This window comes from Danio rerio, chromosome 5, assembly GCF_052040795.2.
Source record: "Danio rerio strain M-AB ecotype USA chromosome 5, GRCz13ab, whole genome shotgun sequence".
Classification (NCBI taxonomy): Eukaryota; Metazoa; Chordata; class Actinopteri; order Cypriniformes; family Danionidae; genus Danio; species Danio rerio.
The window spans coordinates 13,463,237-13,490,253 of NC_141025.1; the positions used below are offsets into that span (position 1 = coordinate 13,463,237).

The 27,017-nt window shown below is 36.5% G+C and overlaps 1 protein-coding gene and 1 long non-coding RNA gene across 9 annotated transcripts in view; one reads left to right on the top strand and one right to left on the bottom strand.

The window, feature by feature from the left end:
- aifm3 (AIF family member 3) overlaps window positions 1-27,017 on the bottom strand; it is a 64,828-nt gene that overhangs the window by 27,893 nt on the left and 9,918 nt on the right. For 3 of the 7 annotated variants that reach the window (XR_015489865.1, XR_015489866.1, XM_087250986.1), the window contains exon 1: window positions 4,557-5,480. Coding sequence is in view for 5 of the 7 variants with exons in the window: in XM_087250986.1 (XP_087107112.1) it covers window positions 4,557-4,767 (211 nt within the window). In the remaining 2 variants the exon portion in view is untranslated. 7 annotated transcript variants of the gene reach the window in all.
- Window positions 1-27,017, top strand: part of LOC141385764 (uncharacterized) — a 64,218-nt gene that overhangs the window by 10,661 nt on the left and 26,540 nt on the right. The gene's annotated exons all lie outside the window — the stretch shown is intronic.

Below are 27,017 nucleotides of genomic sequence, written 5' to 3' on the forward strand. Positions count from 1 at the left end.
ACATTGGCTAGCTAGACAGCTAGTCGATTAGTTCAGTCTAAATTCATAATTGTCTGTAATTGCAGCCATTAAAAACATTGGATTATGATTTATATAAAAAGTATTATATGTGCTACACTGAATGTTACTATATTTAACTGCAGATCACTGTATTTAAAAAACAATAAAATGTCAATATCATTTTCAAATAGGGCAGATGTCCACCAAAGAATTTTTTTGTTCAAGTTTAGCATATTTTTTCACTTGTTTTCAGTGAGAGCACTGTCTTTTTTAGAACACCAGTAGCATAGTGAGGCTCTGAGCACCCGTTTTACCTGAATTTTTACTATTTTTATTTATATTTGAAGAATTGCGTAAGTGATGTTTTGTAAACACATTTTGTGAGGAGCAGGCTTAGGATGTTGACCATGCCAATTTATCATTGAAATTGTACAATATCCAATCAGCATATAGCCTCTTGAGACCCCGTCCATTGACTTGTGCCCTCTGTAGTGGACATTGTGTTTTCATGAATTGTCTTTGTTTTTTTTTTTGAGCTACTCTGTCAAGTCTTGTTGTACAGTGCAGAGGACATCCTGGGCTTTCTAATGAAATGTCATTTGATTGGCTGGGATGCCAGGAACCACTTCTTGCAGTGCATCCAATATGGCCAGCATACAAGCAAGCACATTTTATGGCAAGGAGAGAAGTATGTCAAATTTTGCTATTTAAATAATTTTTTACTTTTATTATTACATATATATTTGTTTATTAAAATGTCAGGAACAATAAATTTAGCTTTCAAACCTGTTAACTTGTTTGTGTTTCAAAATATCATCCTTTTCTAAATGTCCACTATAGTGGACACCAGGACCATCTTAATGTAATTAATGACTGCATGCTGTAGGAGGCAGAACTGAAGCAGAGAGGATTCTTTATAAGATAGTTAAGAGGGGCTCTGACTTGGAGTCTGACAATCAGACAATTAGAGAATTAGAGACAATTAGAGAATGACAATCAGTTTTAATCACTTTTATGTTAAATTTGTTTTGGATTAACAGCACTTTAATCCATTTGGATTTTTTTTTTTTTTGAGTTTGGCTTTCTTTCAGACTAATCTGTTTCAGGAATTTCAATACAAAAGGAAACAAATTGCTTTTCTTTTGATTTTGTTACACTAATATTGGATTAATATTCCTTTACAGCCATATCCTGTACAGTTTTGTTGTCTGAGTTTGGCGGTTGTTTCGAACTAAAATGGTCCTGTGGTCCACTACAGTGGGCATGCTGTAAAATTAAAAATAAAAACAAAATGTAAAAACGCTAAATTGTAGAATTTTGTTTCAACCCAAAGGATGTAGGAAATCACATAAAAAAGAAAAAGAAAAAAATTCTTTGGGTCCCAGGAGGATAAATAATCAAGTATGTCCTATGTCAGGCCCCGTTTACACTAATATGTTTTAGATTTCTAAACGGCATTTTAGAATGAAAACGATGCGCATACACATTAGCGTTTCACATAGCATTTCTATAGCATTTCATAAATTTGTTTCGTCCTTGATAAAATTGTTTTTCTTACGGAATTATGTCTGATGATAGGTAAAAATGTTTTCCAAAATGTAAATTTGTCTCGAGCTTTGTAAAAGTGTTTCACACTTTGTAATGCTGTTTTGCACTTCCCGGGCACCGTACATAAGTGTCTTTTTCTGGAGGAGTGCTGCTTTGTGGACAGCCCTTATATGGAGCTAGTTTGGGCATGTATTATGCAAATTACAAATTAAATGTGCACATGAACGCTCATTAGGAGACTCCAAAAAGCGAGGTTAAGAACAAGCTCATATGTGTACACCTTGGTGTAAATTTTTCTTGACAATTTCAAATGTGCTTATAAATACTAAAAAGATGAGACCCACTGAGTACGACAGGGCAGGTAATTACTGCATTTAGATTTTTGGGTTAAACGTCTCATTAATTTCCAATAACAAATATAAGTACAAGCATTTGTTGGAGAAGAACACTAGAAGCACTATTTTAATTTACACTGTCTTTATAGTGATTGTGCAATGTGCCTCCAGTGCAAACCAATCTTGTCTGGTTTTCTCTGTGGCTGGAAAAATGTGCTGAGGGCCTGCTTCTTACGCCTTAATCACACAGGAATTCACACCTGCTGAGTGAAGCTTAATTAAAATCAATGGAAAATCATGCAAGATGACTGAGCCGGCGGAGGAAAGGAAAGGAAACTCAGCATCTCAGAGCTAGCCGACGACCCTTTGTTTTCCATGTCAGAACTGAGAAAATACCATATGACAGATCATTAATGAGCACGCTCATCTAATTGATGAAACTACACTCAAAATCTCTTTCCTGTATGCAGCCTACAAAGCTCCAGTTCTCTCAGATCTACGTTTATGTATATATTTATTTATATTTTGCACTACGTTCAATCTTTTAGAATCATTTCGTTGGTAGTTTCAGCTTAGCAAAGCGAATTAGTTTGGATTTGGAGTCTATAACATTTTGAAGTTCACGGTTTATTTTTGTAGAAGGGAAACATTTGAATTATTGATTTTTGCATGCATTAGAGAATTGTGGGTAAATTTATTTTAAAGCTTTTGATGAGAAAATGAAGTATGAGACGACAAACAGCAAGATTCTGATATTTATGTTAGGTTTATATTCTCTAAATGTGGATTTTGTTACTGTTTTTGAGCACACTAGCTTATAAATATCATTAAAATTAACATACTGATGCTTTGACATCTAAAAAACATTTTTAATTTTACAGGATTTTTAAAAAGTTTTTGTTTTCAAAAAAAAGTTGGAGATGCAAAATGTAACTGCAATTCTAGATTCACCTATATACAGTGTGGGAAATAAGTATTGAATGTGTTATGTTTTTTTTTTTCCTGGAAGTAATATTTCTAAACGAGCTGTTGACATGAAATTGAACCAGATTTTGTTAAAAACCCAAACAATACAAACATAAAAAAACAAAATTGGTTGTGTGCAATAACAATGGAACTCATTTAATACTTTATATGAAAGGCTTTTTGGTGATGGCAGCTTAAAGACGCCTCTCATGGAGAATGAAGTCACATGCATTGCTCAGTTGTGATTTGTTCACAGACTTCAACAGAGTGTAAACATCTTGATGCTTCTTAGGGTCTCGTCTATCAAATCTGAGCTTTATTTTCTATTGGATTCATGTCAGGGGATTGGCTGGGCCATTCTTCAGCTTGATTTTCTTTCTCTGAAAGCATTTGAGAGTTTCCTTGCCTGTGTTTTGCCTCGCTGTCCTGCTGAAATGTCATCTCTATCATCCTGATAATGTTGATGTTAGACTTAAGCAGCTAATATTCATTTTCAATGTGAATAGCAGAGGGTTGCTGAAGAACTACTGAAAGATTTCAGTTGCTGTCTGGGCTTTTACTGCCTTTCTACACCTCCCTTTCTTCATGTGTTCAATACTTTTACTTTGTCATTGCATTTTATTGCACAACTTAATTTGTGAGCTAATCACCCTTGTTTTCTTTGCATATGTGGATTTATTTGTAGATGATTTCAGGTCATCTACACCTTTAGAAATATGTTTTCTGAGAAAAATGTTCAATACTTCAATATTTTCCTCACTGTATATAAACGCATACTATAATAACTTTTCTAAAATGAAACCCTGAAGTTTTCACAATTTTGTCAAATTAATTCACACTCACAGTACTCCAAATGACAAGTACTGGGAATCTAATGAATAAACACACCGCAAGAGTCGTTTGTGATAAAATCAGTAAACGAACACATCCCGATACTCAGACATACTCTATGCTCAAAACAGAGCCTTATGTCTTGTGTGATTTTCCAAACAGTGACAGAAGTCAGAAATGTCACAGTCTGGCTCAGATCGTTCAACCTTTCTCTTGACCCGCTGAAATTCAACACCCACGGTCATGCTTTCACAACTGAGTTTTGGGCAGATGAAAGTCATTTCGGTGCTCCTTCGTGGTGTTCCCTCCCCCAGCCACCGTATGGGAGAAACAGCGATACATTGTGAAACATTTGAACTCATATTCCACTGTCTAATCCTCTTGAACACAGAGCAATTAAGAGCATTAAAATTCCTCCTGCACTAAAGGAAAGCTACATCACAACAGCAGTCAGAAGCCATGTTAACTGACCTATATATATATCAAACCAGGATAATTATGGATATGTACCCCTGCATACATTTCCGTGCGAAATACATCCCAGAAGGTACGTCTGTTTGCAGTTTTTGTTTTCGCGTATCCACCAGAGGCCGCTGTGTACGCTTTTTCAGATCTCAAATTTCTCTCATGAGTGGTATTTGCTCCTGCTCTTCTCGCGTAAATGCACCAGAGGCAGTCGACTGACTGACTGACTGATCGACTGAACCCTTCAACCCCCACTCACCACCTTCACTAAACCCAACCAACAATATTTTCCAAAACCAATCCAGAAAATAAAAGCCCTGACTGATTTTTACCATGTTTTCAGATCTTAACACGATCTCATTCTGCTATTTATTTGTTTATTTTACTTTTTGCTTTTAGTTTTTGTTTTACCTGCTTTCGGGAACCGATCTTCACTGGACTTGAACCCTGCCGTCGCTGTCAGCTCCTCTCTGCGTCTAAAGTCTGCCAATGTACATGGCAAGCCACTGGACAAACTGGTAACAGCCGAAAAAAAGCCATCCACACAGAGGTAATCTGTCAGCTGGTAGCGCGAAAAGAAACAGAAGCTGTCGGTGGCGTCATACAGCCCTGTAGCATTCATTTTACAGACTAAATGCAGCCATAGGTAGTTCTGGCTACATAATTTGCGCTCTCCAGAAATTTATACAGGGGTACATATTCACAATGAGCCTGTGTTGATATGCCAATATATATCTAAAACAGTTCTGTCTGGTTCTTGAATCTGATTGGCTGATAGCTGTGTGATATTCTGCCAGTAACAGCACTTGTACCGCCTTTTCATCTTTCACCCTTCAGTATTACTCTGCCCACATACAGCAACAAGCACACTTGGACAACATAATGTATGAAGCTTTTTTAGTGGAGAATGTAGTTGTTTAGTTTGCAACTATGCAGTTTATTTATATGGATAGTGCCTATTTTAAAATATTTATCATTTCTGATATTCTGAGAGCACGTCTGCGGCCATTAGCTTGCCATACTGAGCAGACCAAAGATGGTTGAGGTTGTCTATACACAAGATGGTGACAGAATTGCATAATAAGCCCTTAGAAGATTAAAACAGCGTAATTCCTAACAACAGCGAATCAAATCATTATTAAACCGGTAAGTGATATTGTAGTGTATTGAGTGTAAGATGGGACTCTCATATCAGGAATTTGTGTTGTGTTGGTAGAAAGAAAGAAGAAATGCCCGCACGTGTTTAGCGTTTTGCCTTATCGCAAACACAACAGCATCTGGTAGTTTTTGTGCTGCTTTTTTCGAGGTTAATTATTGTGAAATCCCAATTGCAACAAAGAAATACTGTAGGCTGTAATAGATAGTCTCTGTAGACTGATGGCATTTCATGTCACGTTCAGCCTTATAATCTTAAAATGTCAGCAAAATCACCTGTTTTGTCATCACTTTAGACATTACGCTAGAGAATCATTCAAATACTAGCTCTAAAGTGAGGTTGGTGAATTAGTAATGGCTTCTGCTGTTCTGACGTCAGCTGCAGATGTGAATGAATGGCTGAAGAAAGTAGTTTCTAATACAAAAGGGTTTTTAAACTCTTCGTGTTTGATTTTCTTTTATATGCACACGATTATGCTGTCAAACTGTTGTATAAATGCAATATCACACTCATAGCAGTGCAATATGGCTGTATATCAGCACTGGTGGGACACTCACATGCCAACGCACGCCTCCCACCAGTGCTGATAAACAGCCATACTGCTATATATATATATAGGTGTTAGATAGCTGATACCAATGTTTTTTTTTGTTTTAGTAATTTTTAGGAAATAAAATTTAATTTATTGACTGATTTAGTTTTTTTGACACCAATTAATAGAGCTATCTAAATATTAATATATTTTATTTTCATTTTTTAATAGTGTGACCCTTAAATAATCAGTTTTCTATTGGGCTTGTACTGGGACCCAGGGGGAGGCTGATTGGGAGCAATTTTGTAAAAAAAAAAAAAAAAAAAAAGGATTGAGGATGCATTCAATGCATCTTTGTGTCTAAAAACAGAAGATGAAACACTCAAGAATTTTTTAAAAGTGCTTCCTCCTCCATGTTGCAGTAAAATAATACAGTCGTCATGCCAACTTGCTACTGTAAACAGAAACTCACAACACTTGCCCTGTAATTGAGTTCTTCTAATTAGTCCACTGCTTTGGAATAAACATTGATGAGCTGTGCTGGATGTGAATGTTGAAATTCTTTTAAACTGTCAAAGCATCTTAAACATGCCTCATATTGGAGATGCTGTAAAGGACGTGAGATGCGAGCATAAAAGTCACGCACATCTGTCAAGCCCATGTTTACATAGAAAAACAATGAAAAGTAGTGCATTGGAATGGAAAATGTGTTCTGTGTAAATAGCCATAATATAGCCATGTTCTTTCATGTTTTACTATTTTTCACTATTTCAAGGTGTCAATCCAAAACCATCTAGCTGACCATACAGGTAAAATTATACTCGAAAATTAGCAGATTGCTAACTAGGAATGTTCATAATAATTGATTCACTGTTAACCGAAAGGGTGCATTTTTAACCAATTAATGGAATCAGTGAAACGATAAAAAAAATAAATAAATAAATATATATATATATATATATATATATATATATATATATATATATATATATATATATATATATATATATATATATATATATATATATATATATATTAGGGATGTAACGGTATCAGAATTTCACGGTACGGTAATACCTCGGTTTGAATGTCACGGTACGGTATTTATTGAATCATTTACAGGAAAAAAACAAAACTTATGAAAATACTCCAAAAAAGTGCCAAAAGTGTCAATGACATACAAATTAGCCATCTATCTGTAAGCTTTGAAACAGGAACTTCAATTTTAATAACAAAAAATTATTAAACCATGTAAAAACAATAAAGTTTCAATTTAGTATTGTTGAAAACTCATCACATTCAACATTTAATCACACTCAGCCCATCTACCCAGATGAGAGCTCTGCTAGTCGGACTTCTCATCAAGCATCTCCCGCTGGATCTAATCTCACTATATTTATTAAACGGGATATTTCATTTATCTTGTTGTCTTTATCTAACGACATATTCCCTGACTTCGGTCATTGGAATCTATTACTTGTTCTCAGGTAACGTGTTAAGTTAATGATTAATGTAACCACGTACATTCTGTATATTGACTGATCGCTTGCCTTTATTTCCTATAATGTATAAACTTATTGTATGTTATACTTTTAAAATGGCCATTATCGATTATTAAAACTGATACTCAGCAAAAGAGAGGCTGTGTTTCGTATTTTCACTGAAATTGAAAGGAGGCAGTTGTTATCGGCTCCGTTTTGTTATAAATATCCACACAGTGGAGATGACGCTCATCTTATGCAGCACGACGCCTCAACATGTCTGCTGTCTAAGTTGCTAATATTAAAATGAAAATAGGCAGTTCCTTAAATCATGTTTACATTTTATTGTTGAGAAAGTGAAACAACGAAGCCAGGGTGATGTGAATGAAGTTATAAAGTACACTGTTCCCTTTGAAGATTTACCCGTGTCCTCGGTATAATCTGCTTTTCCATATCAAACTGAGAAGAAGAGACTGCAGCCATGATCAAACTTGCGAAGTCTGAACTTACACGGAGATGATGCAGGACTGAACTGTGCGTGTTAGGCTACTTAATATTCAGGAAAAGCCCCAATCAGAGAGGCGAACGTCTGCAGCCCCGCCTCCGTTTTCAGAAGTCTCCGTTTTCCATTATCCACACTTAGACATTATCCACACATTTCGAAACACTCCGTTTTCGGCGCTCGAGAACTTCGGCGTAGTGTGGACGGTTGGCGTAACCGTAGCAAAACTTATGCGTTTTCAAACTAAACCGCATTAGTGTTAACGGGGCCTTAAAGTTTTCCAGCTCTTTTCATCCCCGCTTCTAGCAGCACACTCCATTTCCGCATTACTGGATCTGTAGCCACAACAGACCGCAAGGGATGATGGTCAAGCATGGGCTGATGGGTATTGTAGTTTTTGCTACCTCCCGTTCGCTTCATTCGCCTAAGCAAATTTTCTCAAAAGACCTATAGTTTTACCGAGTCATGCGACTTCGGTAATATCGAAAAAAATTAATATTGCGCTATGACGGTATTTACAATACCGTTACATCCCTAATATATATATATATATATATATATTTGGCTGCATAAATGTGTAACACCGATTTGTTAACTAGCGGGATGGTAATTCGAGTTGACGAGTTGATGCCAAACCAGCGCTGATGCTGGTTGCCTTAGTCCTGGATCTGCATCATAAATATCTCAGTTTATTTGCACAATTGGAGAAAGAAGCTGCAAAACAAAATATTCTGAAATGTGCGCTGATTTTCTCTCCATCAGAGCACGCTCCGCCACCGCTCATATACATTTTTAAAGTAGCCTATATAAACAAATCTAATGAATGTCTTGATTTTTGCATAATGATAACTCCGCACCAAACTGAGGCTTTCATTTTACAGCTTATAAAACATCTTTGCAAATTAATGAAGTATCATACAGTATGTAAAGAAAAAAAGTGCTACATGCTGTAGTAGCCTATACTTTAACAAAAGTCAACATATGAGCCTTATCATTGTCTTTCATCACACGCAGCGCACTCGCATGAACCTCGAGTGAGATGAAAACAATAAAAGCACACAAGTTCTAAGGTAAAACCAGACGGTCAAGACATAATCTTTAAAATCATGACTTCTAATAAAAATGTTGCCACAGGTTTATGATATAATAATAACAGCGGAGCATTAATTAAATGCATATTTTCCATTGAGCGATTGATTTGAGGTAGCCTGCTATTTTAAAAATATGCTGGTTCTTAAAAACAATTATTAATTATTAACAAGTAAGTGCTTTTGTTTTGTAATCTAAATTTGTCATTTAAGTGAATCTTATCTATGGCAGGCCTATTTATTTTATTCTTTTTATTTAGTTTATTCTGTTTTTCTATGCTGTTGGAAACACTGCAGGTGCGTAAAGATGCTCTGTTGTTATGTTCTATTGTAATATGTTTGAATGTTAAAATAAATCAGCATTTTAAAATGCAACATTTAATGTGTCGGACACAAAATAGAAACATCAATTATTTAGAAAATTAAATAATAATTTAATATTAATCTGACCAGTTCAAGGTTAATATTGGGTTAGCGAGCAGCGGTTGTCAGTTCCCAAAATTCACCGAAATGAGCATCCCTATTCCTAACCTGAACATACTGCTAGCACTCCTGGTAGACAATTAAAGAGATAGTTTAATCAAAAAGGAAAATTCTTCCATCATTTACTCATCCTCATACTGTTCCATTCCTGTATAAATGCCTTGGTTCTGATGAATACAAAGGAACATAATTGGAAGAATGTAAATATCCCATTCGCAACCCATCTATTTATTCCCATAGGTTTTATTATTACAGCTTATATGGCAATAAATGGCTGGTGAGATTACGTCAATTCAAATATCTTCCTTTGTCTTCAGCAGAACAAATATGCTTATATGGGTTTGGAACAACCTGAGGGTGGGTAAATTATGACAGAATATTAATTTGGGGGTGAATCATCCCTTAAAATTAGTGCACGTTCATTTTCCACACATTATTTTTTCAGCAAGGCGTATCGCCTTGAGTTTTAATATTGAAAATATCGACTGTCAGCTGATTTATGGAATATTGTTCATTCCTATTATTAAGTGTTTTCCATATAAGTGTGTTCATCACCTGGTTTGGGTTTGGAGAGGCATCCTCCCATGGTGGGCCCGGAGTGAAGCCAGGTGGCCCGATGAGTGGGAAGCCCAGGATGGGTGTTAGCAGTGGTGGGCAGATCAAATTTGAAGGGTGGGCCGCTGGGCCTGGAGGAGGTAGAGACGGCGCTGCAGGGGGGAAGTTTGGGCCTGTTGGGCCCACTTGGCCATCTCAGAGTTCAGTGACTGTACATAATACACAGCCTGAGAAAAGAGAACATATCATAGTTTGGTTAACCCCCCAAAGCATTTTTGTGTTTAAAAGACGTCTAAAAGACACCTAAAAATAGATGTACTGTGTATCCGGAAAGTATTCATACCGCTTCACTTTTTCCACATTTTTTTATGTTACAGCCTTATTTTAAAATAGATTAAATTAATGTATTTCCTTAAAGTTCTACACACAATACCCCATAATGACAATGTGAAATTTTTTTTTTTTTGAAATTGTTGCAAATTTATAAAAAAATAAATAAAAAAAAACTAAAAAATCACATGTACATAAGTATTCACAGCCTTTGCTGTAAAGCTCTAAATTAAGCTTAGGTACATTCTGTTTCCACTGATCATTCTTGAGATGTTTCAGCAGCTTAATTGGAGTTCACCTGTGGTCAATTCAGTTGATTGGACATGATTTGAAAAGGCATAAACCTGTCTATATAAGGTTCCAGGGTTGACAGTGCATGTCAAAGCTCAAACCAAGCATGAAGACAAAAGAAATTGTCTGAAGACCTCTGAGACAGCATTGTCTCGAGGCACAAGGCTGGGGAAGGTTACAGAAATAGTTCTGCTGCTCTGAAAGTTCCAATGAGCACAGTGGCCTCCATCATCCGTAAGTGGTAGATGTTTAGAACCACCAGGACTCTTCCTAGAGCTGGCCGGCCATCTAAGCTGAGAGAACAGGGGAGAAGGGCCTTAGTCAGGGAGGTGATTAATAACCTAATGGTCACTCTGTCTGAGCTGCAGCGTTCTTCTGTGGAGAGAGGAGAACCTTACAGAAGGACAACCATCTGTGCAGCAATCCACCAATCAGGCCTGTATGGTAGAGTGGTCAGACGGAAGCCACTCCCCACCTGCAATTTGCCAAAAGGCACCTGAAAGACTCTCAGAACATAAGAACAAAATTCTTTGTCTGATGAAATTGAACTCTTTGGAGGAAATGCCAGGCGTTACGTTTGGAGAAAACCGGGCACCGCTCATCACCAGGCTAATACCATCCCTACAGTGAAGCATGGTGGTGGCAGCATCATGGTGTGGGGATGTTTTTCAGCAGCAGGAACTGGAAGACTAGTCAGGATAGAGGGAAACATGAATGCAGCAATGTTCAGAGACACCCTGAATGAAGACCTGCACCCTGAATGACACCCTGACCTCAGACTGGGGTGATGTCTTCCAGCCAATGTCTTTGTAACAGGACAGTGACCCAAAGCACACTTCCAAAATATCAATGGAGTGGCTTCACAACAACTCAGTGCATGTCCTTGAGTGGCCCAGCCAGAGCCTCGACCTAAATCCCATTAAATGTCACTGGAGAGATCTGAAAATGGCTGTACACCGTTGCTTCCCATCATGTAAAAATAAATGAATTTGATTCATTTTTGAATAAGACTGTAGCAAAAAATGTGGAAATAAGAAAGCGCTATGAATACTTTGTGAATGCACTGTATGAACTCTTAAGGTCAAAAACAAAAAGACATTTTCTCATTAAATGTGGGGGGATTGTTGAGCTGCTCAATCAAGACTTATTGCATTGCCGAGGTTGGATGCAGTAAGATTTTTCATTTAACATTTCTAAAAGTTCTAAAAGTTAGGGCTCTGCAATATGACAAGATATCGTATGGACAAATAAAAACTCGTTTCGGCACAATGTCCCAGTGGTTATATCGCTGAACCACCAACAGTGCTCTGGCCATCTCAAATTCATATTCCGGCATGTGGACCTTTCCCAATTCTCTCTCCCTCTCTCTTTCTGTAATTCTACTGTCAAATAAAGACAAAATGCCAAAAAATAAGTAGATAAAAAGTCATTTGTATTACTGGGTAACAAAATACATTGTTTATGGTAATGTTTTTTCATAAATAATACAAGCACAATATTAAATGCTATTACGGGGATGCAGGCAGAAACACGAATAACAGCAGTGTGAGAAATGCACAATGTTTCCATTTTGCATTTTATTTAGATGTATTTGAAAATGTTTCTACCTTATTAATATTTATTCTTATAATTTAATTCAAACATTTGCTAAATAAGTTCTAAATAATGTGACAAATGTGATCACATAAGAATGAGGACATTTCTGAGTGTTTAATTTAAAATGTAAAAATTATACAGTTCCTCATTTGTGGTCTGTATATAAACTGTTTTTTGACTGATATAAAGAAATGGTAATTTCGCGATTGTTTTAGAACTTCCGATTCAGTCGCCTGTAGGAGAAATGACTAGGAATAATAAACAGCAGAAAATGGTCAAACTACTTAGTCATGCAAACACTTGTTTGTAGAGTATACAGACCAAGTAGAATAATATAATAAGAAAATATCAGTTTGCAACATCAAACAGCGTAACGAGCAGTTTTTAATATCTAAAAATGAATGAGTGAATGAGACCGGAAGTCTCGAGCCAAAAAGATTCTAATGGCTGCGCCCGCTCGTCGGCAAACAATAAGGTGAATACCCTGATATATTTCATTATCAGGATATAAAATGACTAATATCGTGATATGAGATTCTTATTATATCACCAAGTTTTGGGACAAAGTTTTATTTTCAGACTGTTAATAATAGCCCTGCTCATACAACTCACTGTGTGATTTGTATATATTTACTTGTAGAGAAAATGACTTGTTTGTATTTTACATAGTTGCAATATACACTCACCCGCCAGTTTATTAGTCACACTTTACTAGTACTGGGTTGGACCCCCTTTTTTCTTCAGAACTGCCTTAAATCTTTAAGAATGTGCCATATATTCAATAAGGTACTGGAAATATTCCTCAGAGATTTTGGTCCAAAATGACATGATAGCATCACGCAGTTGCTGCACATTTGTCGGCTGCACATCCATTATGCGAATTTCCCATTTAACCACATCCCAAAGGTGCTCTGTTTGATTGCCATTTGAGTACAGTGAACCCATTGTCAGGTTCAAGAAAGCAGTCTGAAATGATTCACGCTTTATGACATGGCGCATTATTCTGCTAGTGAAGTAGCCATCAGAAGATGGGTACACTGTGGTCATAAAGAGATGGACATGGTCAGCAACAATACTCAGGTAGGCTGTGGCGTTGACATGATGCTCAATTGGTACTAGTAATAGACCCAAAGTGTGCCAAGAAAATATCCCCCACACTATTACACCACCTCCAGACTGAACCGTTGATACAAGGCAGGATGGGTTCAGGTTTTCATGTTGTTGACGCCAAATTCTGAGACTACCATCCAAATGTTGCAGCAGGAATCGAGACTCATCAGACTAGGCAACATTTTTCCAATCTTCTATTGTCCAATTTTAGTCAGCCTGTGCAAATTGTAGCCTCAGTTTCCAGTTCTTAGCTGACAGGAGTGGCACCCGGTGTGGTCTTCTGCTGCTGTAGCCCATCCGCCTCAAGGTTGTACATATTTTGTGTTCAGAGATGCTCTTCTGCAGACCTCGGTTGTAACGAGTGGTTATTTGAGTTACTGTTGCCTTTCTAACAGCTCGAACCAGTATGGCAATTCTCCTCTGACCTCTGGCATCAACAAGGCATTTGCACCCACAGAACTGCCCCTCACTGGATATTTTCTCTTTTTCAGACCATTCTCTGAAAACCCTAGAGATGGTTGTGCGTGAAAATCCCAGTAGATCAGCAGTTCCTAAAACACTCAGACCAGCCCGTCTGGCACCAACAACCACTCCACGTTCAAAGTCACTTAAATCACCTTTCTTCCCCATTCTGATGCTCCATTTACACTGCAGCAGATCGTCTTAATTATGTCTACATGTCTAAATCTATTGAGTTGCTGCCATGTGATCAGCAGATTAGAAACTTGCATCAACGAGCAGTCAGACAGTTGTACCTAATAAAGTGGCCGGTCTGTGTATTATTCATTTAAATGTTAGTTTTAAAATGGTCGTAACTCATAAATTTAATCTCATAAACAGGCTTCGAAACTCATAACTCATACATTTACTCTAATAACCTTTAGAAACCCTGAGTTTGGTATAGCTTTGTGTTTCTTACTTTGAGTGTGCAGCAATGCAGTTATTGAGTAATCACTCCTCAGATGTTTATGTCAAAGCAAAACTAAATGTTGTAAAAGTGCAGATGATGATGGGAACCCTGCCAGCAAAGAGTGACATTAAGGTCAAACAGTTCAAATCAATTTAAAATAGTTTTATTACGAAAAGTCTCTGTGTTCAATATCCTTGGTGACTGAACTAATGCAAATCAAGTAAACTGCATTTCTGACATTGATCTATATGTCTGTGTCCATGGTGAGCGGGACAGTGAATGCTAAAGTTTCCTTGGAGAGATGCAGGAATTCAGTGGGGGATGCAGGAATACAATTGGCCCCCACTGGAGAACTCTTATTAAAGTTGAAGGTTTAATGTTTTGCTAAAAAGTTTATATTTCTCATTCACATTCACTAAAAACTGTTGATAGGGTTTTAAATTGATTATTAGCACGGAAGATTTACAAAGACATTGGCTGTGTCCCAAATTGCTTACTACTCGAGTAGGTACAGTACTACATATGAATTTGAATATACTAGACAATCGTCAGAGAAGTATGTTCTATTTAGTATGGATGTGAGGAATATGAATGGAATTCAGACATACTACATTCGCCATTTCTCATAATTACTTGACCTACCAACATCAGTTGCGTCGCTTTACTCCTATTCATGAATTCTCTCTCTTGGCATCATGAGATAGCGCACTTTAGAATCTCACCGGATTTAGGAGGTCATTCAGGTACTTCTCGCATACTGTTTCTCGAATACTATGAATTCGAACTTTTCTCGCATACTGTTTTTGCCGTACTATATAGTATGGAAGTATACGGTTTTGGACGCAGCTTCTGTTTTCAGCTAAAAGCAGAACACTTTTAGTAGTTCTGACTAGAATGGGGTTTGAAAATGTATACTTTTGAAATCACGTTTCAATGTGCCCCTTTTTGAAATAACATTTGACAACAGCCAATAACAATCAGAATTTCCGCTTTTTCATGGTGATTTCTGGAGAGTGCCAAACACATCCCAGGAGCTTTTTTTTTTTTTTTGCAGTTTTTGTTTCCACAAATCCACCATAGGTCGATGTGCATGCTTTTTGAGATCTCAAATTTCCTGGCTGACTGACTGACTACCCGATCAATCGACTGACCCAACCCCCTCCTTCCCTAAACCCAACCAATAATGCTTTCGTAAGCACCGACAGTTTTATAAAGCAATCCAGAAAAAGAAAAGCCCTCGCCTGATTTTTACCATGTTTTCAGATTTTACCACATTCTCGCCCTGTTATTTACTTGTTAATTTTTAGTTTTGGGCTACTGTTTTTGTCTTTCTGGAACCGTTTTTCGCCAGACTCAAACCCCATAGTCATGGTCAACTTCTCTCTACGTCCCAAGTCTGACGACATACGCAACAAGCTACTGGTTAAACTGGTCACAGCGGGAAAGCTGTCTAAACAGAGGTAAGCGGTTAGCTGGTAAGCGTGAAAAGGAACGGTATCATACCGCCCAGTAGCGTTCATTTTAAAGACAAAATGCAGCCATACATTACTTCTGGCTACATACTTCGCGATCTCCGGTAATGTGTATTGGGCTACGTTTTCAGAAGGGGCCTATGTTGTAATGATATTATTTTGTAGCCAATCAAATGGCGAGAACAACAATGACGTACATACCCATGTAGTGTTTCTTTCAAAGATTTAAGTAATTTACTGGATCTGTGTAAAGGTGTGTTGTTTTGACTACATACAGTATGTACACAAAACTTTTCAAACCCTTTTCTATTTTAGTACATTGTTTTTGTGTAAACATACACCAAGATTTGCTACAACATGTGAGTTTTACACATCCATGTGCATGCATCTTAAATACAACTCTATTTGTTCTTCATTTTCCGTCTTGTTTTTAGCCTATTTCCTGAGTTAACCATTACCCTCATTGACGTTTGTACTATACTGTTACTACTAGCACTTTAAAAGTGCACGTTTTACAGCATTCAAAGTATTATCAGTTTATCCACAGCTGTCCTTTTTTGCTCCGAAGGATGAATCAGGCTTTAAATACACTTGAAAACACTGATTTCAGTGTATACAGTAAAATGAGCTTAAATGCTTCAGCATCAGGATCTTAACTCAAGAGCCACTTGATATTCACATCACACCCAAAGGTCTGTGAAGTGGCGAGTAAAAAAACAAAAGTTTGCCTTAATTAAGGAAGAAAATGTTCCACAAACAAAACAGAAGCAGAGGGAACCTTTAAAACACAAGTTTTGAGAGTTGCCACATGAAAATACATGTATTGATTTGCTAGTTTTGAAGTGTTTTAAATTAAATGATACTGTGAAAAAAGGTGTAATGAACGCAATTTATTCTCTTAGTATTAAATCAGTCTTGTTTGTGTTAAACTGTCTTTTAACAATCCTAAAAGCATCAACAAAATAGACTGCATGCGAAAAATAGCAAAAAATAGACTGCCACCCTCATCCCACTAGCAAAAAAAGAGCCATTTATGCTATTCCTGAAGAATTTATGAAAATCTCCATAGCAACTGTGAATCTTTCTATAGAAGCTGTGTACAAATCATTATGGCTTACATGAAGATAAATAAATAAAGCAGTTATTTTATTCCACCCACTCTCATGCTTTTACCTTACTTGCCCCTGTTACTATATACTGCACAAAAATACATGTATCAGCTTACACATACATTTATACATACCGTATATATATATATATATATATATATATATATATATATATATATATATATATATATATATATATATATATATATATATATATCATATAGTAATCTTGATAAAACATGACCTTGTTTATACAAAAATCTAATAAAATGCTTTAAGAATTTTTTATTTGCATGAAGAGAATTAAAGATTTTTGTAAATCTCAAGTTGTAACAATGCAGTTTGACTACAGTGGTATATAAATATTTGACATAATTTTTTAAAAGCTAAAGTAATTACAATATTTTTCAACTTGCCCACTAAGTCCATTAATTGATTTAAATAATAATTAATGCAGGCCTAATTATTACTATAGTAACTAATAAAATAAAGGATCGATATTAGCTAATTAATTCAGTAAAGCATACTACAAATACTTTTTAATATACAGTAATAATAATAATTACAGAAATAATGCATTTCTATTTCATTGTCATTAATGATAAATAAAAGGCTAAATGTGCCTTAAAGGGATAGTTTATCCAAAAATAAAAATTTACTCACTCCGGTTTTAAACCTTTATGAGATTTTTTCTTCTGTTGAACACAAAAGAAAGTATTTTAAAGGAAGCTGCAAACCTGTATCCATTGACTTCCATAGTAGGAAAAACTAATTCTGCGGAAGTAAATGGTTACAGCTTTGCAGCTTTCTTTAATAGATCTAATTTTGTATTTTAACACAAGAAATTCATAGAGTTTTTTTTCAGTTTTTTAAGAACAAAACAAAATGTTGCTCAGAGATGCAGCATTTCTATTGTTTGTCTATGTCATTTGAAAGGAATAAAAACAGAATGCATTGTGTTTGTCACATTAGTGGTTATGCAATGTTCAGGAAAAACAGCACTCTTGTGCTATAATTTATCTAATACTTTATCAAACAGGAATTAATTATATGGACTTTTTTATCATTTGGATGATTTGTCCTATGTTGTAAAAAAAAAAACTGTCCATAAATTTAGTTTAAAAATTGCAGCTTTGATTTCCAGAATTTTAGAGTTCTATTAAAATATGTTAAACTATTGTATTATATTTATAGCAGTAATACACCTATAGCCCCTTTCACACAGTGATACTGGTAAATATCCAGAAAATTTCTGGAACAACTTTACTGGTATATTCAAAAAAGTGGTGCTCACACAGACAAGGGCGCTCTGGATTTTTTCCGGAACAGACCATTCACACATCCATTCCAAAACACCGGTAAATTCTGACATCATTAACCAGAAATGAGCTCTAAACGGCTGTGCTTGTATTTGTAAACATAGAAGAGGTCTGGCTTTTGTCGATGGTTTCACTTTAGCTTTTAAACATTTAAAATGTTAAATGTTTACACATTTGACTATACATTTTGTATTGTGGACAACTTTAATGAAAACATATGGAGGAATACTTTCGCATGTTGAGATGTACACTCGCTCACTGGAGAACCGGAGCAGACGCTCAAGTGCACACGCCTCAAGCAACTTAAGCAGGGCTTGATGGTAAACTTTTTACACAGTTGGTATTAAGAAGGAACATAGAAACGTTCACAATTAACTTCTCCATAAGCAGAGAAATACAGTTAATAAAAGGAGCTCAGTGTCATTCAAACACCGTCATTGTAACATTAGTAATGCAATAAACATTCTTTATTAACATTAGATGTAATGGTCATCCCTAATGAGAAAAAAAGAAAAATATTAATGTAAAAAAAAAAAAGTATAGTGTCAGTTAATACTGTAATGTTTATATTAAGGAAACCTACTGTTAACCAGGTTGCAGATTTTTCATTCATTTTTTTATTTTCTTTTAGTCTTAGTCCCTTTATTAATCAGGGGTCACCACAGCAGAATGAACCGCCAATTTATCCAGCATATGTTTACACAGCGGATGCCCTTCCAGCTGCAACCCATCACTGGTAAACATCCATACACTCTCATTCACACACATACACTACGGACAAATTAGTTTACCCAATTCATCTATAGCGCATTGGACTGTGGGGGAAACCAGAGTACCCGGAAGAAACGCATGCCAACACAGGAAGAACATGCAAACTTCACACAGAAATGCCAACTGACCTAGCTCAAACCAGCGACTTTCTTGCTGTGAGGCGACAGCGCTCTGTGCCACGGCGCTGCCCGATTGCAGATTTTTAATGTACCATTTTTTACACTTGATTACCGTTAAAAACTACTGCTGTTTTTACAGGACAGTGTACTCATCAAAATTCTTCAGATCACATAATTTAGTGGACTATTTTCTGCTTAAGGTGATGAGCGATCAGAAATAGGTTTTCACAGACACAATTGTGGAATAATACCAGACTACACAGATTGATTAAACCCTTAAAGCTGACTATCAGTCTGTTTATTAGTTTAATATTCAATTTATTAGTCTATTAGCCCCATTCATAGCCCTCAATAAAACAGGCCCAGCTCAAACAAGCAGTTTCTGACTGGCATTTAACTGACTGAACAAATAAAACAAACGTATATGTTCGAAGACAAGGCCCATGGTCTAACCTCTCAGGCTCAATGGTACGTCTAGCCCAGGTCATTATACTACTTTCTGATTAGCACAAGCTATTAAAGGTACTACATTGTCACATTGCCCATGCTTACTTTTATATCACATACTAACTTCTTTGTAGGATCAACTGCTGGCCCTGAATGTTTCACTTTTTCCCGTAAAGTAGGTTAATCAGATTTTCAGCCTTCACAACTTTTGACGCAGGTCTCCTTCTCACACACTTACCATTACGAATGAAACCAAATATATACAGCACTTGTGGCATGCAGTCCACCTCACTACTTTCACCTGTTGCTAAAATACTACATACTAAAGCAAACATGACTGCTGCTACTGTATATGACTGAAATATAGAATAACTTTCAAGATACAGTATAGAAAAATAAAATAGGTATATTTTCACATATCAACGAGGAAAATGAGAAAAATTGTTGGTACTCTTTAGTCTGTTAATTGCATTTAAAATGGCATTTTAGACCAAATGAATACATTTATTAAGTACAAATAATAAAATATTAATATGAGAAAAATATTGCAACCAAAATATTGTCACACTGCAGGACTATGTCAAATAAACGCAACAGGCTTATTGTGAAAATCTACCCCTATATACATTTCTGGAGATCACCAATTATGTAGCCAGAATTACATATGGCTGCATTTCATCTTTAAAATGAATACTACGGGTTGGTGTGATGCCACCGACGGCTTCTGTTCCTTTTCGTGCTACCAGCTGAGCGTGGACTACTTTTTCGCTGTTACCAGTAAATAGCAAGGTGAGAACGTGGTAAGATCTGAAAATGTAAAAAAATTAAATAAAATCAGGAAGTCGCAAGGGCTTTTCTTTTTCTGGATTGCTTTTCAAAACACTGTCGATTGGGTTTAGGGAAGCTAATGGGAGGGTAAATCAGTGCTTTAAAAAACACTATCGGTTGGGTTTACGGAAGAGGTGGGTGGTGGAATTGGTCGGTCATTCAGTCAGTTGACAGCAGCCTCTGGTGGATTTACGTGAGAACAGCAGGCCCGAATTGCAATCGTGAGAGAAATTTTAGATCTTAAAAAGGGTACACAGCAGCTTTTGGCAGATACATGAAAACAAAAACTGCAAAAAAAAAACAAAATATTTCCTAGGACAAATTTGGTGGTCTCCAGAAATGTATTCAGGGATATATATCTATAATGAGCCTGGGTTACATAAACTATAGTGAGAGAACGTAAATAAAATTGTGGGAATATAAATTAAACTGAAAATTCTAACATTCAGTCACAGAAATGTTCTGGTTTGTTGATTTAAAAAAAAAGTTTATAACTCTATTCAACAAGGATCCATTAAATTGATCAATTTTAACTTTATCGATTTGTAATGGGACAACATGAAGGAATTTTGTGGAAATACAGTGTATAAGAGACTTTCATCAAAAACCTTTTAAAATCTTACAAATTCCAGACTTTTTACCAGCAGTGTACATCAGAGTCGGGTGTTACGCGTTCCACAGTAATGCGTGAATACTTTATTCTAATTATATTTTTAGGGAACGCAGTAATGGAACAAATGATCATTTAAAATTAGTGTAATTTGATTACAGTTACTAAAGTCAATGTAATTGTGTTACTTATGTTACAAATATAGTTTTTAGAAAACAATATTTGCTTTTTTAAAGTCACGTTTTCCTGTTGCAACATCAGTTAGAAAGCTTTCACTTTTTGTTTAATAATAATTTTTTAGGGGTTTTCACCTTTATTGGACAGGACAGTAGAGAGAATTGACAGGAAAGTGTGGGGAGCAGAGAGACGGGAAGGATCAGCATAGAGGCGGAAATCAAACTCGGGTCGCTGTGAACACCGCAGTCTTTTAAATTGCCAGAGAAAGCGAACTGTAATTTGTAATTTGTAATCGATTACTTTTTTAAAGTAACTTATGCCGAGTTCAGACTGCAGGGTTTTCAAACTAATCATGTCACAGATGTTTTCACACTGCCTGACTATCTGGGCTAGCGTTTTGTCGCTGCTTTGTTTACACTACAAGATTGATTGGTGACAGGGGCTTTCACAGTGCATGACTTTACAATAAGAAGAATCGCCAACAACTTTGTCCAAACCACGTCTCACTGCCAAAAACACGAATTACCAATTTCTCCTCAACTTTCTTTTTGTAACTCTCTGTATGAAACGTCACATAGACATGGGTGGCTCCTGTCAAACCTCCACTAGTTTTTCCGGCGTTTCTTGGGTCCAAATAAACCTAAAATGAGCGCTTTTATCTTCTCCCCCAACCTCCCGCTGGCCAGCAGGTACACACACACAGGTGAATGCTGCTCTCTCATTATCTGTAGTCGATCGCCAATGTTATTTTCAGTCAAAACTCATTTCACACTGCATGATTTAAATCACCGACAGCTGCAGATAATTTGCACGCTAAATATCTCACAGGCATCAGCGACTCGTCAGTGATTCTCTCAGATCGCGTCTTTGATAGTTCATACTGAGTGATTGTCACTCACGTGCATGAGCACCGATTTCCCTATGATTTCAGGCATTTGTCGGTGAGTCAAAATCGAGGCTAAAACACGCTGTCTGAACACGGCTTTACCCAAGACTGGTGTACATTATGATATGACATACACTGTAAAAAAAGTGTTGTCCCAAAACAAAACAATTAAGTTCACCTAATCGTTTGTTACAAATTTAGGTGGATTGAACATAAAACAATTAAGTTGCACCCCCCCCCCCCCCAACAAAAAATGAATGAAGAATTGGGTTGTTTCAACTCATTTTAAATAAGTAGTTTGAACAAAAAGCAAGAGTATTTTTTGAGTGAACTGCTTTATGTGTCTCCCATCTGTATGCCAACTACGTTCTATAACATTTGTGTCTATTCTTACTCAATAATAGACAGAATTGATACCCTGTAAACAATGCAGGCTTCCACACAACTCATTCATGTTGTCCCAACCGTAACTAATTTAAGTAGATTGAACATAAAACAAATAAAGCAATTTCTCAAAAAAATCTCTTGACGTGTGTTGTTTTAACTTATTTCAAATATGTAGTTTTAACAAGCAGCAAAAATCTTTCTTGAGCGTACTTAAGTCCATGAAGTATCTAAATTTAAGAGTAGTAATGCATGCCAGTGTTCAGAAAAAAACACTGGCTCTCTCAGGATCTGCATTGATCCTGCAGACTCATTTTCTAGCCCTGCTGTTCCACCAAATCGTTTTGACAGTTGCAAGTTACAGCTCTACTCACAATACTGCAATGTAGCAGCAGCAGCAGCACTGGCCTAAGACTGCATTATAACAGCAGCGTCTAAAGCCATTTCATTAAAACCAGCAGCTCCAAACAGCCTGCAGAAGCATTTTCTGTCCCTCTGAAAGCCTCAGGGAGAAAACCTACATAAGCAAAACTGTCCACAGCAACTGACCTCGCTGTTTTATCCACACAGCTGATTGACAAAAACAACGTACCTACTTTAAGATCATGCCCGTCTCTTATCCATCCTTCTGAATAGAAATGTCCCGTTATGTCATGAAGTAAATTTGACTGACTACTTCTGTGGACTTGTAAGGTTTGTCCCCTTCCCACACCCACAACCTCCCCTCCACCAACACACACACATACACACACAGACACGTTTATCACCTGGACTCTGACTGACAAGCGAGTACAAAGACAGCGTCACACAGTGATGTGTGTTTAGTCATGACATGAGCACTATAGATGGTTGCAGGAATTGCACCGATGGATGTACGTGTCAGCACTTACACTGCAGATACATGAGCTGTTTTATCACGGTGTAAATCATTCATTCGTTTGCTCAATTAAAAGTTGAAAACGCAGTGAGTTGCTGTGAGCCATTCAGAACTGCACTGATTTATTGATTGCATTGAAGAAAGCTTAAAAAAAGGCATTATCATGATTTTAACATTTCAGTGTTGAAACCTAAATGGAATGGTAACAATTTACAATAAGGTTGTGTTAGTTCATGTTAGTTAATGTGTTTACTAACATGAACAAACAATGAACAATAGATTTATTACAGTATTTATTCATGTTAGTTAACATTAGTGAAGGAAAATACAGTTGTTTATTGTTCATGTTAACTCACAGTGCTTAACTAAAGTTCTACAAGCATGAATATGAATGTTAATACTACATAAGTAATTGTTGGACTATGATTAATAAATGCTGTACCAGTATCGTTCATAATTAGTTCATGTTAGTAAATGTGACCCAATCTTTTCTGAAAGCTTATAAAATAGTAAAGTCTTGAAGTTCGAAAAAACAAACAAATAAACTATTTAATACTGGTTCTAGTTTGACTAACCTTTAGACTGTCACATCTTTTAAGACTGAACCTTTCAAGAGTTCACACTTAGCTGATAATCAATAAAGCGTATTTGGCATGCTGTCCTGGGAGAGAGCCCTGAGCTCATAATATCCTCGAGCCCGGGGCTCGCTCCCGTTAGAAGGGCGAGAGTTGAATTCGAGGTCAGGTAGGTCTCGAGAACTCCCCTGCTTGTCACCGTGAGAAGTGTAAACTCAGGTTGTATTGGGTGATAATTTGTTTTAGTTGATTGGCTATGGTTTATGTTTTTGGACGGTGGGAGGAAACCGGGGAACCCGGGGAAAACCCACGCAAACACGGGGAGAACATGTAAACTCCACACAGAAACACCAACCGGCCCGATGGGTTGGACCGCCGGCGGTGTTCTTGCTGTGAGGCAACAGTGCTAGCCACTGGGCCACCGTGTCGCCCGAACAGAAAAAGTGGGAGGATGTAGGGGTGGAAAGGGGGGGAGCTTCAAGACGAAGATAACTGGAGTGAAAAGCTCAGGTTATTTATAATGCTTCCGTAATCATCTAATAGGGCTGATTACGGAGCTAACAAGGAGCCAGCCGTGTTGATTATAAGCACGTGATCCTCTCGAAATTAGTTTATGAATAAACCACACAAAGATCCAAAAAAATAATAATAATAAATCCACGATATATTGTTAATCAGCATTAATATCGCAATGTGCAAATCTGCAGTAGCCACATTGTAGGATCTGCAATGTTGAGTCAAGAATTTAAAATTCCACAAATTCCTCCCCGAACGCAAATCAATAAGGGAATCAAGGGAAATGTGGTTCACATGTCTATATTGAACTGTAGTTTGCAGCATTAACTGCTGCTCTACCAAATCGTTGACCATGTTTTTACTGTTTAAAGAAGGGCTGTTTTAAATAATGGCTTACACACACAGCATTGTTGGTTTACAAAAATAATCATACAAACATAGACTTGTTGCACTACTACACTTGATGCTGAAAAAACAAAAGAAAAGAAAATGTGTTAAATGAGAATCTGAAATATTTTATGGCATACTTCAAAAAATAAAGATGATTTAGTGTTTAAAAAATGTTTTGAATATATATATATATATATATATATATATATATATATATATATATATATATATATATATATATATATATATTTTACAATAAATTGGTCTTGCACTTCATATTTTCTGATTTTTCATAGTATATGTTAGGGTTGGGTCATCGTCTATCGCCGATGGCCGATAGACATCATGATGCTGAGCCGGCATTGCGATCCTTTCAGCATTTCTGAAAATTTCTTCCTCTATACCACTGAAAACGCACATCACATGACCACACACACACAGGCATGTGTTGCAGCATATGTGGACATCTGAGCTCCAGCAGTCAGCAGGTGCTTTAAGCATAAAACCCCAGAGAGCAGTGGACGTCGGACAGTTTATCAACGATGTACCGCTTGTTCACCCCTCACTATAGTTGTTAAACGTGATGTTTAATTAACCTTGTCTCTATCTAACGATTCTTCGGTCTTTTGAATCTATCAGGTAACGTGTTACAGCGTCAGTACACTGCTTCAACCTTTTGCTTTCACGCTTGTAATTTTAGCAAAAACCTCAGATACTGTTGGTTGGTTCCTGTGGGTTGTGCACCTTTCTTACCAACCATGTTTTATCGAGGCCATTGATTGACAGGTGGTAATTTGTGTGTAACTTATCTTTATTAATTTATGATTTCGTGATGGGTAAAACAAAGACCACGCGGGTCAGGTAGTTGAAACAGTAGGCTACAAATATTTAATTTGTTATGTATCAATTAATTATTCGTAAGTCTACATATGTGGAGGTACTATTTAGTGGGTACTGGGTAAACTGGTAACACCGTAAAAAAGCCGTCCATATGAAGGTAAGTGGTCAGCGGCTGCGCGAAAAGAAACAGAAGCTGTTGGTGGCGTCATACCACCCTCATATTGTTCGTTTCACAGCCAGGCGTAGCCCCAGGTACATATTTGTGGTTTCTTAGAAATGTAGATCTAGGTACATATCCACAATAAGCTTGTGTTGTTTAATATCCATGTGCAGTACAGGGACGAAAATGTCACTCATTTCAGTGTGGATGAACAACCTTTGGGAAATTATTTGAAATGATAATGTGGATAAAGAGCATTTTTAGCAAAATTAGTGTAGTCTACACCAGGAGTTCTCAACCTTTTTTACTTCGCGACCCACTTCATTTCTCGAATCAATTTCTTGTATCAACTTTTGAAGGCCCACGTGTCTGACATTTTCTGTAAACTTTTATTTATTAACAATATATATATATATATATATATATATATATATATATATATATACAGTTGAAGTCAAAATTAATAGCCCCCTTGTTTATTTTTCCCCCAATTTCTGTTTAATGGAGAGATTTTTTTTTTCAACACATTTCCAAACAATAGTTTTAATAACTCATTTCTAATAAACTGATTTATTTTATCTTTGCCATGATGACAGTAAATAATATTTTACTAGATATTTTTCAAGACACTTCTATACAGCTTAAAGTGACATTTAAAGGCTTAACTGGGTTAATCTGGTTGACTAGTCAGGTTAGGGTAATTAGGCAAGTTATTGTATAACGATGTTTTTTTCTGTAAAAATATATAGCTTAAAAGGCCTAATAATTTTGACCTTAAATTTTTTTTTATTATTAAAAACTGTTTTTATTCTAGTCAAAATAAAACAAATACGACATTCTTTTGAAGAAAAAATATTATCAGACATACTGTGAACATTTCCTTGCTCTGTTAAACATAATTTGGGTAATATTTCAGAGGGGGCTAATAACTCTGACTTCAACTGTGTTAGTATGTGTTAATATATATATTTTAAACATACACAGATTGAAAGAGATCCACAAGTCTATAAAGAGATTGCAAATGACGCTTCTGCTTTAAACTGGACTATCTGAATATGTACTAATAAATATCTATTCAAAAATACACAAACAAATGTTAAATACAGTAAAACACAGTAAATCTGTTGAAACGCATCGATTTGATGGCGGTCGAGTTTGCAGCTGGATATTATTGAGAGATCGCTGACAGGAACAGTGAACAGCTCCACCAGAGCGCGTCTGAAGCACACATGCAAGTTTATTTTATATTCTTTTGCAGAAACACCTTTGAATCTCGCTAGATCCTCCTGTATGGGCGTGTGTCCGTGTAGTTTGAAGTGATCAATCAGAGAACAGGAAAGAGTGCATTACTGCTATCG